The sequence below is a fragment of the Onychomys torridus genome, chromosome 10 (assembly GCF_903995425.1).
Source record: "Onychomys torridus chromosome 10, mOncTor1.1, whole genome shotgun sequence".
Lineage (NCBI taxonomy): Eukaryota > Metazoa > Chordata > Mammalia > Rodentia > Cricetidae > Onychomys > Onychomys torridus.
In genome coordinates this window covers 89,730,467-89,746,196 of record NC_050452.1, presented here as the reverse complement: position 1 = coordinate 89,746,196, position 15,730 = coordinate 89,730,467, and the positions used below count along the sequence as shown (strand labels likewise).

At 38.8% G+C, this 15,730-nt stretch overlaps 1 protein-coding gene across 1 annotated transcript in view; it reads right to left on the bottom strand.

Annotated features, from left to right (window-relative positions):
- The window catches only part of Tmprss11a (transmembrane serine protease 11A), a 39,393-nt gene that overhangs the window by 19,423 nt on the left and 4,240 nt on the right, over positions 1–15,730 (bottom strand). Inside the window, exons 4-5 of the mRNA XM_036200375.1 lie at positions 4,536–4,603; positions 1,169–1,326 (exon numbers count right to left, since the gene is read on the bottom strand). Of these exons, the coding sequence (XP_036056268.1) occupies positions 1,169–1,326; positions 4,536–4,603 (226 nt within the window). The remainder of the gene's footprint in view (positions 1–1,168; positions 1,327–4,535; positions 4,604–15,730) is intronic.

Genomic DNA, 15,730 nt, shown 5'->3' with positions numbered 1-15,730 from the left:
GGTTCTTTCCTCCCAGCTGGGAGGGGTCTGTAGCTTTACTGTCTTAGTAACTGACTGCATGTCATATGAGCAAGCATCTGTTGATCCATTATTTTGGGTTCTCATTTCCTAAGGAAGTTTCCTCTTAAAGAGTCAGCTTGACCCTTGCAAGGGCAGGGCACCCCGTTTTGTTTCTAATACCAATCGTTAGTTCTTACTCTCTTAAATCTGGTTCCTGTGGAGTTTATGGGATAAATCTGTACCTGTCTGCTGGAAGTAGATATTGTATTAGCACATGGAGTGCAAGGGTAAGCATATTCCTGGACTCCTGGACTCCTCAGAGTCTCAAATATGCTAATACAAGGTTTAATTTCCAGGAGACAAAGATCATAGAGTTTCAACTTTTGTTTAAGCACAGAATCGCTTTTTTTGTAATGCCCCCAAATAAATTAGGCATCTAGATTTAACTCTTGGCTCCTTTTAATTATTATATTGCTTAAAAATTTTTACACCATTGTAGGAGAATTTCCCTACTTTACTAGTACATACAAATTAAATTAGATATTGCATATAAGGTGTAGAGTTGGACCTTGATAAAGAAAGACTCTCTTCAATTCAGAGAGGTGAGGATGGTGTAATGAGTTAACAGTGAAGAGGAAAGAGAAAAATAGAGCAATATATAAATGGTTACAGTGACTTCTTATTCCTGATGATTTTTAAGGTATTATTTATCAAGTGGTTCCAGTGGCTCTAAAAGCAGTTTACCTTTTTCCTAAGTACTCATAAGAAGACAAACAATAAAAACTTCACAATATCTTCAAATACAGAAACTAACTATATTTTTAAAGGATACAGATGAGTTTGTGTTTTTAGAAGGCCCTAAACAGAAACCATTTATTGCTTAATCTTTTAATTTGCTTAATCATGGAGGCAGTTCCTGCCTTGGATTAACCCTGTTTGTGGTAAAGATGTCTTACCAAGAGATGAGCACCAATCAATTACTTCCAGGAAAACTACTTGATGACTAACATCAGACATGCTTTCATTAGAGAATAATAAAAATTTGAAATGTCTCATCTTTAGGTTGAATTTTTCCCATATGATTTCTTAGGATTATTTTGAATGGGAATGCCAAGTGAGTTTATGGCTATAGGAAGCATTTTTATCATGTGGGACTCAACCTACTTACCATTTACTTGAACTAATGAGACACCAGCTGGCAAGGCTCTCCGTTTCCTTATCCTCTGATTTAAGATGCTGTGGTTCTTTTCTCCCACGGTCCTTTGCCCAGCAGAGGGGGACTGAAGCACCATAAAAATCTTTGCTCTGGCATCATCTTCTTCTGGACTAGGAAACACCAGTGTAAGGTTTACACTCCAAGGGTCCATCTCACCATCTTTCCTTGACTTCCTGATCTGTGCTTCAGTTGCGGAGAATGTCAAGGTCCAGGAAATCCACTCACATTCACACTCCTTACACGCAAGATGTGTTTCTCATGTTCCCTCTTCTAGTTTTTTGTTTGTTTGTTTGTTTGTTTGTTTTACATTTTGTTTTGATTGCACACCCCTCCCATTAACTTGAAGACAGCTTACTGTACTGAGGTAAGACTCAGACACAAAGGATCAAAAAGTCATCAGAAAAATAAAAGGTTTTAGTATTCTCAGGCTTTTGTGCTCAGTGTAGTTCAGAACTACAGTTGGTCAAAATGTAGAGAATAAGTGGCCAACTTTGAGGTGCCTGTTCCCAAATGGGAACCAACCCTAATCCCCAAAGCTCAGGGAATATCATGGAAGGGGTGATGGAAGGTCATAAGAACCAGGGCTCAGGGGGTCAGCTATAAAACACTGTCTTCTGGTCACGGCAGGTGTGTACTCTCTCCCATCAGGAAGTCCTGCACAAGACCATACCAGTCAGATTTCCAGTATCTGTGGGTGAAGGGCTCACAAGACTGAGTTAGAGTGAGGAGCTACAGGCAGATGACAGCTGCTAAGGAGAGAGTTAGAGTTTTTCAGGGATGAGTTTCTTTATAGGTTGCCCATGTGCAACCCTACTCCTGTGTGCATATGGGGGGTAATAACTGAACTCTGTGTGTGTGTATGTGTGTGTGTGTGTGTGTGTGTGTGTGTGTGTGTACCATATCCACATACACACATGTAATAACAATAGAAAAAGAAGACTTGAACTTGGAAGGGAAATGTCAAGGGCACACAGGAGGAATTGTAGGGTGGGGAGGATAAATTGATGAGCTCAAAATGCACTGTACTTGTAACAACTTCTTAAAAGTAAAATAAAAACATGCAAACCTCTGAGGGCTGAAATAAACCTGCAGCTTCTTAAAAATAAAATAAAAACATGCAAACCTCTGAGGGCTGAAATAAACCTGCAGCTTCTTAAAAATAAAATAAAAACATGCAAACCTCTGAGGGCTGAAATAAACCTCATATACTCCTGGGGAATGAATCATGTATCTGATATCTGAATCACCTCTACAGCATCATCAGTGAGAAGTGGCTCACCAACCTCAGGGTAGTCATTAAATTGTGGAAAATTAGCTTTACTAAAGAGAGTCTTCCTTGTTCAGCTCTATTTTGAGAGTTATTTATATCGAACTTCAATGTCCCCTTCAGTTTTTCCATTATACAAAGCTTAAAGTCACCAGTTTCAATATTTAAAACATCCATTTCCCCTTCCACATAAAACATTTGAAGACAATGGCATGTGATCTCTGGGTCTCTTCCAGCTGATCACACCCACTTTCTTGAACTGTTTCATAGAAACAGAGTTAAGACCCAACAACTGTGCAACTAAATTTTCATATGCACTTACAATAGGGATAGCAAACAATTAAAGATGTTCTTTTTTGGAGTGGCGGAGGAGAGTAAGAATTGAAGTTTTGTTTGAAACTCTCAGTGTGTATAACTCTATGTGTCATTAATTTGACGTAAATGTTCAAACACAAGGCTAGAAATCTCTTTCAATACTGTCTCATCTTTGTATTTATATATGGCAAAATATAGCTGTGTAATTTATTAAAGGTGTTTTAAAGAGTTGAAAATGATGCCTCCTGGTCTTTCATTTTCCCTATTTTTATACCACAAAGCCATAAGCTCTTAAAACAAACAAACAAACAAACAAACAATCAAACAAAAACCATGAATCTAATCTACTTGAATCTTCTGGCTAACAAGAAAATGAGAAAACTGTGAATTCTGAGACACAGTATGTTTCACATTTCACCTTTGCTCTAGTATAGAAAAGTATAAGTAATTAGAATTTATGTTATTATTGGCAAATGGGGACCCAAATATTTTTCCATTTTAAATAAGAGGAAATAAAACAGTTTACTGAGTAGATTTCCACAAAAAATACCACATTCAACACTGGCAACAAACCCAAAGGAGCTTCTCAAACTATGGTGATGCTACTAAAATGCTACAAAAATTAGAAGTGAAGAGAGAGGGTATAAAACGTAGAACATTCCAGCACTTATATGCTTTTTGTCTCCTAAATTACCCAAACATATCATGATAACCTCATGTAGGGGCTGGAGAGACGACCCAGTGGTTAAGAGCACTTGCTTCTCTTGCAGAAGACCTGAGTTCAGTTTCCAGCACCCACATGGTGGCTCACCACAACCCATTTTTCTCTTCTGGACTCCAAGAGCACAGGTCAGGTGTGATAAACATATGTACAGACAGAGAAAGTAAAACTAAATCTTTAAAAACTCCTTGTGGAAGTCATGAGTTATTAGAAATAAAGATCTTTAGAATGTGGTCAATCATGTCTTGGCCTACTGGTAAGAAAACTGATCACCACCCATCTCTTTGAATAAATTCAGCTAAATATTTTAGTCGCTTTTATCAAGCTTTTTCAGTATACATTTATTGTACAAACTAGGGGGTTTGATAATTACAGTTTTGTTTGAGGATCTTCTTTATTCTCTTTGAGATGAGTCACACAAACTCCTGGCTTTGTACCTGTCCTGCTGTGTGATTTTTAAAATAACCAAGTTTAAACCACTGAGTAATTCCAGCAACTGGTATGAGCCCTCCCTCCCCACCCAAACAAAGGGGAGCATCTATTACAACACGATCATCTTTCGGTTCGGGCATGTCGCCTGTCACTAGGCCTTTGTTACAGGTAAAACCTCTGATCCCATTTTGTAGTTAAACGTTGCCTTCTTGATGTTTTTGAAGCGCCATATCTGCCAGAAGTATGGGATTTGGTGCATGCAAAGACATGGCCTGGGGTTGCCGGCGGCTGTGGATTAAGGTGGATTCCAGGTCTCACAGTCAGTGAGTAGGGTTTGAGGGCCAATGCTATCAGCTGTAACCATCTCTTGGGGGACATTCAGTACATCACCATCCTTCTCCCCACACCTCAGTGTCTCAAATTTCCGAATGGGTTTAGCCCTGTACCTTGAGACTACTGTAGCGATGATGTTTTTGAAGAGCCCCAGCAAAGGGTCTAGAGACACAAGTTATGTGTAGGACCCTGTGTCCTTTGCCCTTTGTCCCCCTGGGCTAGCAATTACACCCTTACCCAAAGATACATACGTTAGTCTGGCTATGTGGTTTTTGACGTGGTGCTTGTTCAAGGCTGAATCTATAAATATTTCATCTACCTGTCATCACAACAAAGAAAGACAATATGTTAGTAGAATAGTTTATAATGAGACTATATCCAAGATTAAATGTTAAATATAATTTTCACAATAACAATATGATTATTTAAGTTAGTGATTTTTTTCAGTAATTCAATAATTTATTCCTCTAAAAATTATGTAAATGGATATAGCTCTTACTCACAAGGTGAATGAGAACGACACTTACTGTAAAGACCTTTTATCAACGTCTTTCAGTGTATTGTACCAGCACTGTATTGTAACTTTTAAGTTAACATTACATAGTTTTGTATTATTACCAATTATTTGTTTTACATAAAAGAATCTCACTGCAAAATGCTTTAAGGAAAGGGGGCTAAAGAAGTTCAGAATGCCCCCCAAATGTACAGCTTTTATATTTAAAAGAGGGGAGGTGGAGATCCTGAAATATACATAGAGGCATGCTGAATGATCTCACCCTGCTACCAACGCTTGTATCCCTTGAAACTATAGTAAGAGTTTTTATCCATGCAGAATTTCAGAAATTAAAAACAAAATAACTTCTTAGTTTGTAGTAAATCTAGGGGTTGTACATTTCAGATTAATTCTGTAAAAAACTCACAAGTAAAATAATTCATGTTTAAGAGAAATATCATACAGACTTTTTCATACAGAAGCACATAATAAGAATATAAAAGGATATTGCCATTCATTTATGGTGTATTTAGTAGGTAGTCACTTGCTCTGTAGATTTTTGGTTGTGAAGTATAGGAGGTATTGGGGATTATGGAGAAACAGATTTTTAAACTCACTGTGGACTCTAAGGCTAACCAGAAAGGAAGAGAGTAAGATAATGTTGAAACATCAAGAAGTGGTGGTCCTCATTTTATACTACTAAGGAAGAAAAGTAGCATTTTTTGGCAGATAGATATGTAATTCCAAGCCTGCTACATCATGATGCTGTGTTCTATCACAGATGTGCTTGACTTCCTGATCTCTCTAACAACCACTTGGTGGTGACAGTGTCATCTGAATGTCCCCATTGTAGCTCCAGCTATAGAGAAACCAGATGCAGCAACTGAAAAAAGGAAGGTCCTAAATCCTAAAGCCAAGAGTGGGAGGTGCAGCTTTTGTTTTTAAAAGAACAAGGTATAAAAATGAAGGGAAGATGTTTCAGGAATGGTGAATGGAGTTACGGCTTCTTTATCACTATTAGTAATTTATAGATGCTTCATTAGGAGCCAGGATTTTCTTTACTTTCTGTAACCCTCACAATTACTCCATGAAATAAGAGTAATTTGGTTCCTGTCTCCCTAGAAGAGAAGACTGACTCTGAGGCGTTAATAAGTTCCATGGTTCCGTGCAGAGGAGGACATGCTGAGACTTAAGCCCGAGCCTCACTGCTTCCATGTGTGGGGCCATGGTGGATTTTCACTCAGTTGTAGAGCTTTCTTCTTAAATGTGCTGTGTCCTATATTTCAGTTGCTTTCCTAAAGCACATAGTAATCAGTCTGCAAATACATAGCTGATTGACAGGAATGCAATGGAGCATAACACTTGCAGTGAATTTAAACACAAGCTCAAAGGTAGTATTCAGAGAATGAATTGTTAGCATCTGTCATAGCTAAGTGTCCAGTACTGTGATGAAACACCATGACAACAAGCAAGGTAAAGTGGGGAGGAGTGTTTATTTTCCTTCCACTTCCAGATAACAATCGATCACTGGGGAAGTCAGTGCAGGAACTCAAACAGGGCAGGAACCTGGAGTCAGAGCAGGTGCAGAGGCCACAGAGGAGTGCTGCTTGCTGGCTTGCCCTTTATCTCTTACTCAGCCTGCTTTCTCAGGGAAGCCACCAGCAAGGACGGTACACCTACGATGGGCTGGACCCTCCCACATCAATCACTCATAAGAAAATGCTCTACAGGCTTGCCTACAGCACAGTCTTTTGGAAACATTTTCTCAGCTCAGATTCCCTCCTCGCAGATGACTCTAGCTTGTGTCAAAGTGACATAAAAATCTAGTCAGAACAGCACCCAAAACATGTCCTCATCTGTACTTCAATAAGAGAAACTTAAATGTAGTAGTTTGAATTTTATGTTGCCAGAAAGAAACAATTTTGCAAGACCCCTCCCCCAAGTTGTAGTAATCTCTGCCATTACTTTTACTCAGCACATGGGAGGGGAGTCTTTGTCCCCCACAAACAGGCAAACCCAAATGAAGGAGGAGAAAATTAATAAACTTTAACAGGAAGAAAAGTAAATGCTGATTGGACACTAAAAAGCTTTGGTTGGTAACCTTGTCTCCAGAAAGCCCCACTAATTAGATGTGAGCCAAGACCCATGGATCTTTATGTGACATTTCTATGGACAACACATTGAGGAAGGAGATACATGAACTGATAAAATGAGAGCTCATGTAATGAATTACATGCTAGGGAGTGTGGCAGGGGTTCCAACAAAACATAAACATCAACTGTATTACTAAAAGGGTTTAGTGGAACCTAGCCTTGTAGATGTCCCAAAGTTACATTTGCATGGAATATTAGAGCTTCTTTTGTCATACACACTCTGTTGGTACTGACACCCCAAGTTCTAGGATACTTTCTTCTTTCTCCAATGTAGATATGTATGAGTCTGCTAAAAATTTATTGTTATTAACACAACCTATTAGAGTCAATGACTTAAAAGTCCTGCCTGTCACTTAAGGACATTTGTAACTTTGTAAGTAGGCATTGGGTGTCCTGGTATTGACAAAAGACCCCTTTTAGTGCAGTGCTTAGTTTTTGCTTGGTGACTTTGGAATGCTGCAAATTGCACTGAGATTAAATTCTAAGAGGGCAGCTGAAGGTTAGTTGAGTGTTTAATGAACAAGTTAGGGAGAGGCTGACAACTCAAACAGATACACCCAGCCACTGAGCTCATTCCTGATCACTCCTGGAGTAGCTGTTTGCACATGTCAAGGCCTTTTGCTGTTAGATCCCTACTAATTGGCCTCTCTTTTTACAGTAATCTACGCTTTCACATGAGAGTATTTCTAGGTTGAGGTTGCAAAATTCAGATAGCTCTTCCACTGAAGATTTAAGACAAGCTCATATTTCCAATTAACCTTAGTTGACCCCCTAAGAACCAAAGGAACCAAAGCATGCCATGAAAAAAAATAGATGTTATTTTATCCTAATTATCATAATGGTAGCATATGGGATATATGTTTTTTAAAAAAACCTATTTGTTCATTTTAGTTGTAGAGCTATGTCCATGTGCCTGAGCATATGCACTGTATGAGTGAAATGCCTGCAAAGGCCAGAAGAGGGCATCAGATATCCCATAGGTGGAATCTCAGTTGTGAGCCATCAGATGTGGGTGCTGAGAATTGAACCCACATCCTCTGGAAGAGGTTAAATGTTCTTAACCTCTCAGCCATCTCTCTCCAAAAAATCTTTTTTTTTTGTTTAGGTGTTTGTTTCTTTTTTATTTTTTTAATAAGAAAATTTTTCATTCATCAATCAGAGATTCACTTTTCCTTCCTCCCGCCCTCCCAGCCTCCCCCTCCCAACCCACGCCCCATCCCTCCCATAAGAAGGCAAGGCCTCCCCTGGGGAGGCACATCTGGTAGAAGCAAGTCAGATTTTTTTTTTTAAAAATACCTTTAGTTTCAGTAAAGCTTACTAGAAGTTACTGTTGCTATAGGGATAAAGTCAGTGAAAGTAGGGAATAGAGTGCAATTTGAAGCTTTGTTCACATCAGCAGACATGCAGGGACCTCCCAGAGTCTGCTGCTAGCCTGCCTGTTTAGCCCTCTACACACCAGTATGGTGCAGCCCTGGAGTACTTTACCTTTGACCTCTTGAGTCCTACTTCCTAGTAGTCTTGCTTCTCTGAATCCCAGTACTCTTGGAGGGATCTCTCTCAGGGGATCAATTGTGGGGTTTAGTTGATCCTTCATCCTTAGGCTAATCTCACTGCCTAGTGTCTGGGCTTTTCTTATCCAGTTTACACCTTCTACATATTTTATATTTATTTAAATAATTATATTATTTTTTTTATCAAACTGTAAAGGGTTATAAGCAGACATGGTGGTTTTGTTTTCACGGTCTGTGATATCTAGCCCAGCACTTCGCAGTGAGAGCTACATTGCATGTTCATAGAATGAACAAATAAAAGGGAGAAACTTTCTATCAGAAAGCTTTGCATTTACCAGGAAAGTTCTATGATAGGTTTAAACGTATCCCTTGCATCGGGCTGAGATCAATACTTCTATACAAAAAAAAAAAAAAAAAAAAAAAGAAAATTGCCTGTGAACTATTTGAAGGTTTTTTTTTCTTCCCATGGCTTTTCCCAGCAGTCTGTTTCCTTGTGGCAAGTTGCTCCACCATGAGGCTACATGTGGTAACCGTAGGAGTCATTATCACCATTGTCTGCTAACTGGGCACTAAGTTCAAACTCCCTTGCATTTGAGCACCCAGACTTCTCTCATCAACAGTTGGAGGTGCACACTCTTATTATCCACAGTATTCAGATGAGGAATTGACTTGCCCTAGTGGACATAGCAGTGAGCCACAGAATCACGAGTAGGCCAACGTTGGCCAGCTTCTCAGCCTCCTAATGCCCTCACAGCACTGACCTAAGGATGAGGACACAAGTAGACTTTCACCAAGAGCTCCTCACCACCATTGCCAGTACAGTGTGCCAAAGAGGGCCAGGAACTGCAAAGGTCCATCCAAAATAAACAGCACCATCCCGGTAGCTTTTACTGCAATCTACTTATAATGTCATTTTATTGACTGAGATTCAGGATAGTGTGTATGTGTGTGTGTGTGTGTGTGTGTGTGTGTGTGTGTGTGTGTAGGCATGTGTGCACACATCTGGAGCCCAGAGGTCAGGGTTAGGTGGCTTCCTTAATCATTGTTCTCCTTACTTTTTGAGACAGGTCCTCACTGAACCTGGAGTCCACTGATTCAGCTAGACTGCCTGGACAGTGAGATCCAGGGAACCTGTATGTGCCTCCCTAGTACTGCCAGGTTATATATAGAAGCTTCTGTGCCTGACTTAAACAGCAAGGCCTTCACTGACTGAGCCATTTCCCAATCCTCCCACACTTTTTTTTAATTGAAAAAGTCAGCTGTAAATCCTTCCTTCAGGGCTGGGTGGAGGATAGCCAGCCTGAGCATCAGGTAATGTCTATTGCATTTCCAGAGTCACTGGACAGAGGTTAAAATCTTCTCCTGGCTTTGAACACAGTGTTCTATCTACTGGAGAAAGGAGTTGGATCCAGTGTCATCTGAGGTCTGGATATGTGGGTGGATCGACAGGAAGTGTGACTTTCTGATTACCTTAAGTCAATAGGTCTAGAGATCACTTAATAGGGAGTGTTGCTTCATGATGCTGTCAGTTTCTTTGATTGCACTACCCTTTTTCAATGTCTCTTTGCAGGATGCCTGAAGGAAACACACATCTGTGACTAATCACACTTTGCTGGCTTTAGTATACTAGGTAACCTTATTCCAACTTTGTTAATATTCCTGAGATGGAGAGTCGAAGTAAATATGCCAAAATTAAAAGCTTACAATTAAACACGATAAAAGATAAAGTGCTAACTTCCAGTATGCCTCAAAAATCAGAATCTAAAAATTATCTTTTAAAAGAAATATCAAATATTCATATATTTCAAATAATACTAAATAAATTTAATATCAGGAATTTCAAAACGAGAGAGAGAGAGAGAGAGAGAGAGAGAGAGAGAGAGAGAGAGAGAGAGAAAGTCACTATGTAGGAGGTTCCTGTCCTCTCTGGGCTTGTTATCTTTTGTTATCTTTTAAATTTCTAAATTGTAGGGGGAGAGAGAGAGAGAGAGAGAGAGAGAGAGAGAGAGAGAGAGAGAGAGAGAGAGAGAAAGTTTATTCAATCTCGTTTCTCATGCCCAGTGTCTAACATAATAATGTATTCCAAACTAGTGAATTAATAATCTGAATAAACTCTAGATTATTTGGATGGGTGAAGACCATGCCACACTTCTACATTTAACATGTTTAGAGATCTCTCATATAGCTGTCCCTCACAGAAACCATTCCTCAGAAAGCACACTCATGCATAGGTTTCCTCCAACTGTAGGTTACTTATACTCTACATACGTGTAACATTATGACCATCAGCATTCTCTCTTTGTTATAGCTGCTTCAATTACTGTTTTTCTCACCAGATACTGACTGAAGCAGGGAAATGAAGGTGAGAACACCTTTATATAATAAGTAATTCTAATATATTGGTTAAGAAAATTAGTTATATTTTCATATAAAAAAATAAATGAAAGAATTGAAATTGGTTTTAACAGTTTTATCTCCCACTTTAGCTGAGTCTCCCCATACTGGGAGAACAAGTTATAAGGAAGAGGATGCATTTGGTGTTCCTTATATGGTTTCTGAATTACACCCTCCCACCCCCGCCATCAGTTAGTAGCTGGAGAATTTAAACTCAGAGGCTTAGTTCTCTGACATGGGGAGGATAATAGCACCCCTACTATAATGATAAACATTAGACATGAAATATACAACACTTATCTTCTTCCTTGACAGGATTCATATGAAACTGGTCTGTAGTTGTACACATCATCCCCATCCAGCCATGCGTACTTCATTTCCAGAAGGAATGGGAGTCTGGGTCCTCTGCAAGAGCTCAGCCACTTTCCATTCCTATATCCTCAACTCTGAGTGTGAAGTGTTTACTTTTTCTGCTAATTATCAATTAATCATTATGAGTCTCACTGTGTACCTCAGGTTAGCCCGAGACTAGGTTGAACCACCATTACTGTCTTTGCTCTTTTCTTTTACTTAAAGTTTCTTTGATCTTCCAAATTCAATGTCTTCTTTCAATGCATACAGCCATAGCTCAAATCCAAGCAGTGGGTATCTCTCATGGCTCTCCCTGATGTAATTTCAAACATCAGAGTTTCTTTAACACTGCTGCTGAGTTTAAGCTCACTATCAGCTTGTTCCAGCTGCCTTTTCTCAGTAGCACTTGTGCTGTGGTATACATCATAGCCAAATACTTCATTCTGCCTTCTAATGGGGATTGTTTCTAAAATTGCTTTAAACAAATTACTACCTATTTCTAAGTTCTTTGTCTCTATAACTCTAGATACAAAATCTCAAGGATATTTTGAGGGTAATTCTGAGCACAGTTTCTAGTATTCCTAAAACCAGGTTGGGGATTTAGCTCAGTGGTAGAGCACCTGCCCTAGCAAGCACAAGGCCCTGGGTTTGGTCCTCAGCTCCGGAAAAAAAAAAAAAAAAAAAAAAAAAGGCAAATTAGTCAGTGGTGGTGCACGCCTTTAATTCCAGCACTGGGAAGGCAAAGGCAGGAGGATCTCTGAGTTCGAGGTCAGCCTGGTCTACAGAGAGAGTTCCAGGACAGCCAAAGCTACACAGAGAAACACTGTCTCAAAAAACAAAACGAAACCAAACAAACAAACAAACAAATAAAAAGAATAAATAAGGCAAAATTGAGAACTTCTTTGTTGTGGGAGTAGATTCTTATTACCTGGGTATGGGGAAACTGAGGAAAACTCTAAACTCCAGTTGCTGCCATTGGTTGTAATCTCATGTGAACAGGATAACTTACAGAGAATAATGTGTAAGAAACCGAGAGGCTCTGGTAATTTGGGGGATGATATACAGGAAGCAAACTCACATCGTGATTCTTACAGATGACCTGGGGACAGATGTTCACTAAGAACATGGAATCTCAAATCATAATGTCTGCTTTCAAATCCTCACTGTATCATTTAACCAGATAATCAAAACATGTGGCCTTGAGCAAATTAAGTTTTCTGTATCTTCATATTCTCATCACGATCATGTATACGATGCTCAAGGCCTTATTTCATATCATGTATTGTTACTATCATGGTATGACAAGTTCATAGCTTTTGTATGCATAATGATCCTATGGTTTTAAATGTTTTTGATATTTCTGAAAATATTCTCCAGGTAAAACACCCTGTCAATGATTCTTCTTAACCTTGTAAGACATGGATAGAAGTTAAGTATATCATCAATTGTGATACCTATAATGGTTCCAGTTGTAATTTTTGGACTTTACAGTGGTGTGAAAGCTGGACATTTGCTAGAAACTGAAGTTTGAATGTTGGATTTTAATATTTTCTTGGATTATCAATATGGGTATGATATGCTGTCACAGTGCTGGGCAACAATACTCTACAATATGATGTGTTTTAGTGATTTTTCCATATTACTACTCACTAAATGACCTGAGCCATCCATTAGTTTATTATAAATTAGGCTTCGTGAGAGACAATTTTGTCCAACTCTAGGCTAGTGTATATGTTCTGGGTGTCTTTAGGGTAGCCCAGGCTAAGCTATGATGTTTAGTCAGTTAAATGTACTATATGCCTTTTTGGCTTATAAACATTTTCAGCTTATCTTGGGATCATTGGGGGTAATAATAATAACTTAAAGGACACCTGGTGTCAGGGTACCAGTCCTCTCTAAAGGATGCGGGGGGGGGGGGCTACCTCTGTCACATCATTTCTTCGAATTGGGATGAGTTTTAGCAATATTGGGTCATGAACGCCATTTACTTTTACATTTCCATTTCCATTCAAATCACTAAAGCTGAAACTATGAGGCAGAACAAGATTGGCAACTTATCTTTCTTGGTGATCTAATTAGTGTCCATAAAGGAGAGAGAAGAATCTGGTTTTACTCATTAGGATTTAGCAACTTTTAAGAGGAGTGGCTCAGGATGAGGCATGAACTCTTCCAGGAAGTCCTCTAAAGCAAACTTGGTAGGAGAGGAGGAAGAACACCTGCATCGTTTAAAAAAGAGTGAGATAGTACAAAGCTTTTCCTGTCCATAGGGATCGTCCTTGATCTCCTTTACCTTTGACACTCTCCTGTACTCATTGTCCTTTAACATACAATTTAATCCTTAATTATATCATGTCCTGCTGTACAACTCCATGTGTATTACTCACATCTCCCCCTAGAGATTGCAGCAATTTGAGAAGACAGATCATATTTCCTTTTCTGAAAGACGACTGATGTGCCAACCAAAGCAATAAGCTCAATAACCATATTATATATTAAGAAAAACTTGGATTGCTTAGTTGGTTGTTTTTGAAAACTAGTTCATTAGACAATGTCTAAAAAACAATTCCCTACCTAATGTCACACTTGAAAGTATTCACTAGATGAATTAAAGACCTAATATTAAATACAAAATTATAAAATTGGTAGAAGAAAATACAGTAAAATGTTTTTATGATTGACAAAGAGGAAAGAACTATCAAAGAACTTTCAAAACAGTCACAAGGCTAAGAAAATTCATGATTGTATAGATTTTCATTTCACCAACAATACAAATGGAAGAAAAAGGATGTGATGTATATAAAAATATATAAAAGATTCATGCTTAGTATCTAGAAATTATATATAACTCTTAGAAATGTAAGCAAACAACACAAATAAAAACATAGGCAAAAAATATGTACAGAGGGTTTGTAGAAAGAAAAACCCCAAAAGAAATGAGGTTACAAATTTATTTGTGATTTGAAAAGTGCACATTAAATCATGCATAAGGTAAGACTGCTACTTTATGCCTATTAGGTTAGCAAATAAAGCCAAGCCAAAAAAAATTTGCAAATTATATGAACTAAACTAAATATTTGTGTACTCCTGTAATAGTTTAAATATTAAATGTCTTCAAAACAGACTCATGTTTTGAAAGCATTCTACCTAGTAGATAGCACTATTTGGAAGGATATGGACCCTTTAGGAAGCCAAAATAAGCTACTAGGAGCAGGCAATTGAAAGCTATATGGAGCCCTAGTTTCTTTGAAAACTCTTTATCTCCTTTCTGGTCTACTGTGCCATAACAGCTATATATTCATTCCTTGTCCCCAGTGTGGTGCTGTTTGAGGAGGCTGAGGAACCCTCTGGAAATGGGGCCTACATGGGGCAGGCAGGCTGTAGTGGATAGCCATCCCAGCATTGGCCTGGAAGTTCCAACCCCCATTGAGGCTTCAGTAATGGTCATGCCCACAACGCAGGGTGGAGGAGGTAGCAGAAGACCCAGGATCAAGAGGAGCTCTCTCTCTTGGTTCTGGGACCCTGGACGCTGGAGGTAGACAGAGCAGAGTTCTCCAGAGAACACCGCCAGACTGCCCCTTACCTTTGCCAGACCCTACAACCTATCCCTTCATTTGTAAGTTACCCCACAAAATAAACCTCCCTTTTAACTACGTGGAGTGGCCTTAATAATTTCACCAATAGCAGGCTATCTGAAGGTTGTACCCAGGCCTTGGTTATAGTGAGTTCTATCTTCTTGCCTACTGTGATGTGAAAATGTAACCTGTGTCACTCATTAGCCCAGCTCTGGTGTTCTGCTCAAGTGTATGGGACCAACCAACTATGGACTGAGGTAAAATAAATATTTCTTCCCTTAAGTTATGTCTGTCAGGTGTTTGGGTTCTCATTCATGGAAAAGTAATAAATAGTTATCCCTTCATATTTTGAAGAAAATTTTCTATGACCAAGAAGTAGGTTTTTACCAGATGCTAAGTCTACTAGGATCTTGATATTAAACCCTTGAACTTCCAAATCTATTTTAAATAAAAGCTTGTTGTTGAAGTTACCCTGTGTATGGAGATTTTGTTATTAAAACAAGAACAGAGTAAGACAATGGATGTTGGGAAAGATGTGCAGACATATGAATCAATATGTACTGCAGATGAGACTGCACACTGACTCAGCCACTTGGAAGAGCAATGCTTAGCAGTGAGTGAAATTATGCCTAATGAGCCAGGAATTCTGCTTCCAGAAGTACTCGTCTATATTGATGACAGGATAAGGAGAGTATGATTTTAGGATGTTTCCTACAATGACTTACAAAGGCAAAGGTAGTATATGGCAGATCCAAATTATTACTGGGAAGTTAATAGCAATGAATTCACATACAGTCAGCAGCTTGGGGAGGTAGTTTGTTCAAAATGATCTGCATAAAAAGAGGGTGGAACAAAAATGATTTATAACACAAAAGGCAAGTTTAAAGTATGCTCACAGGAAAAAAAATATGGTTCTTCAAGAATGATTCCAAACAACAACAAATAACACTCATGAAACAGAATGGTAACATG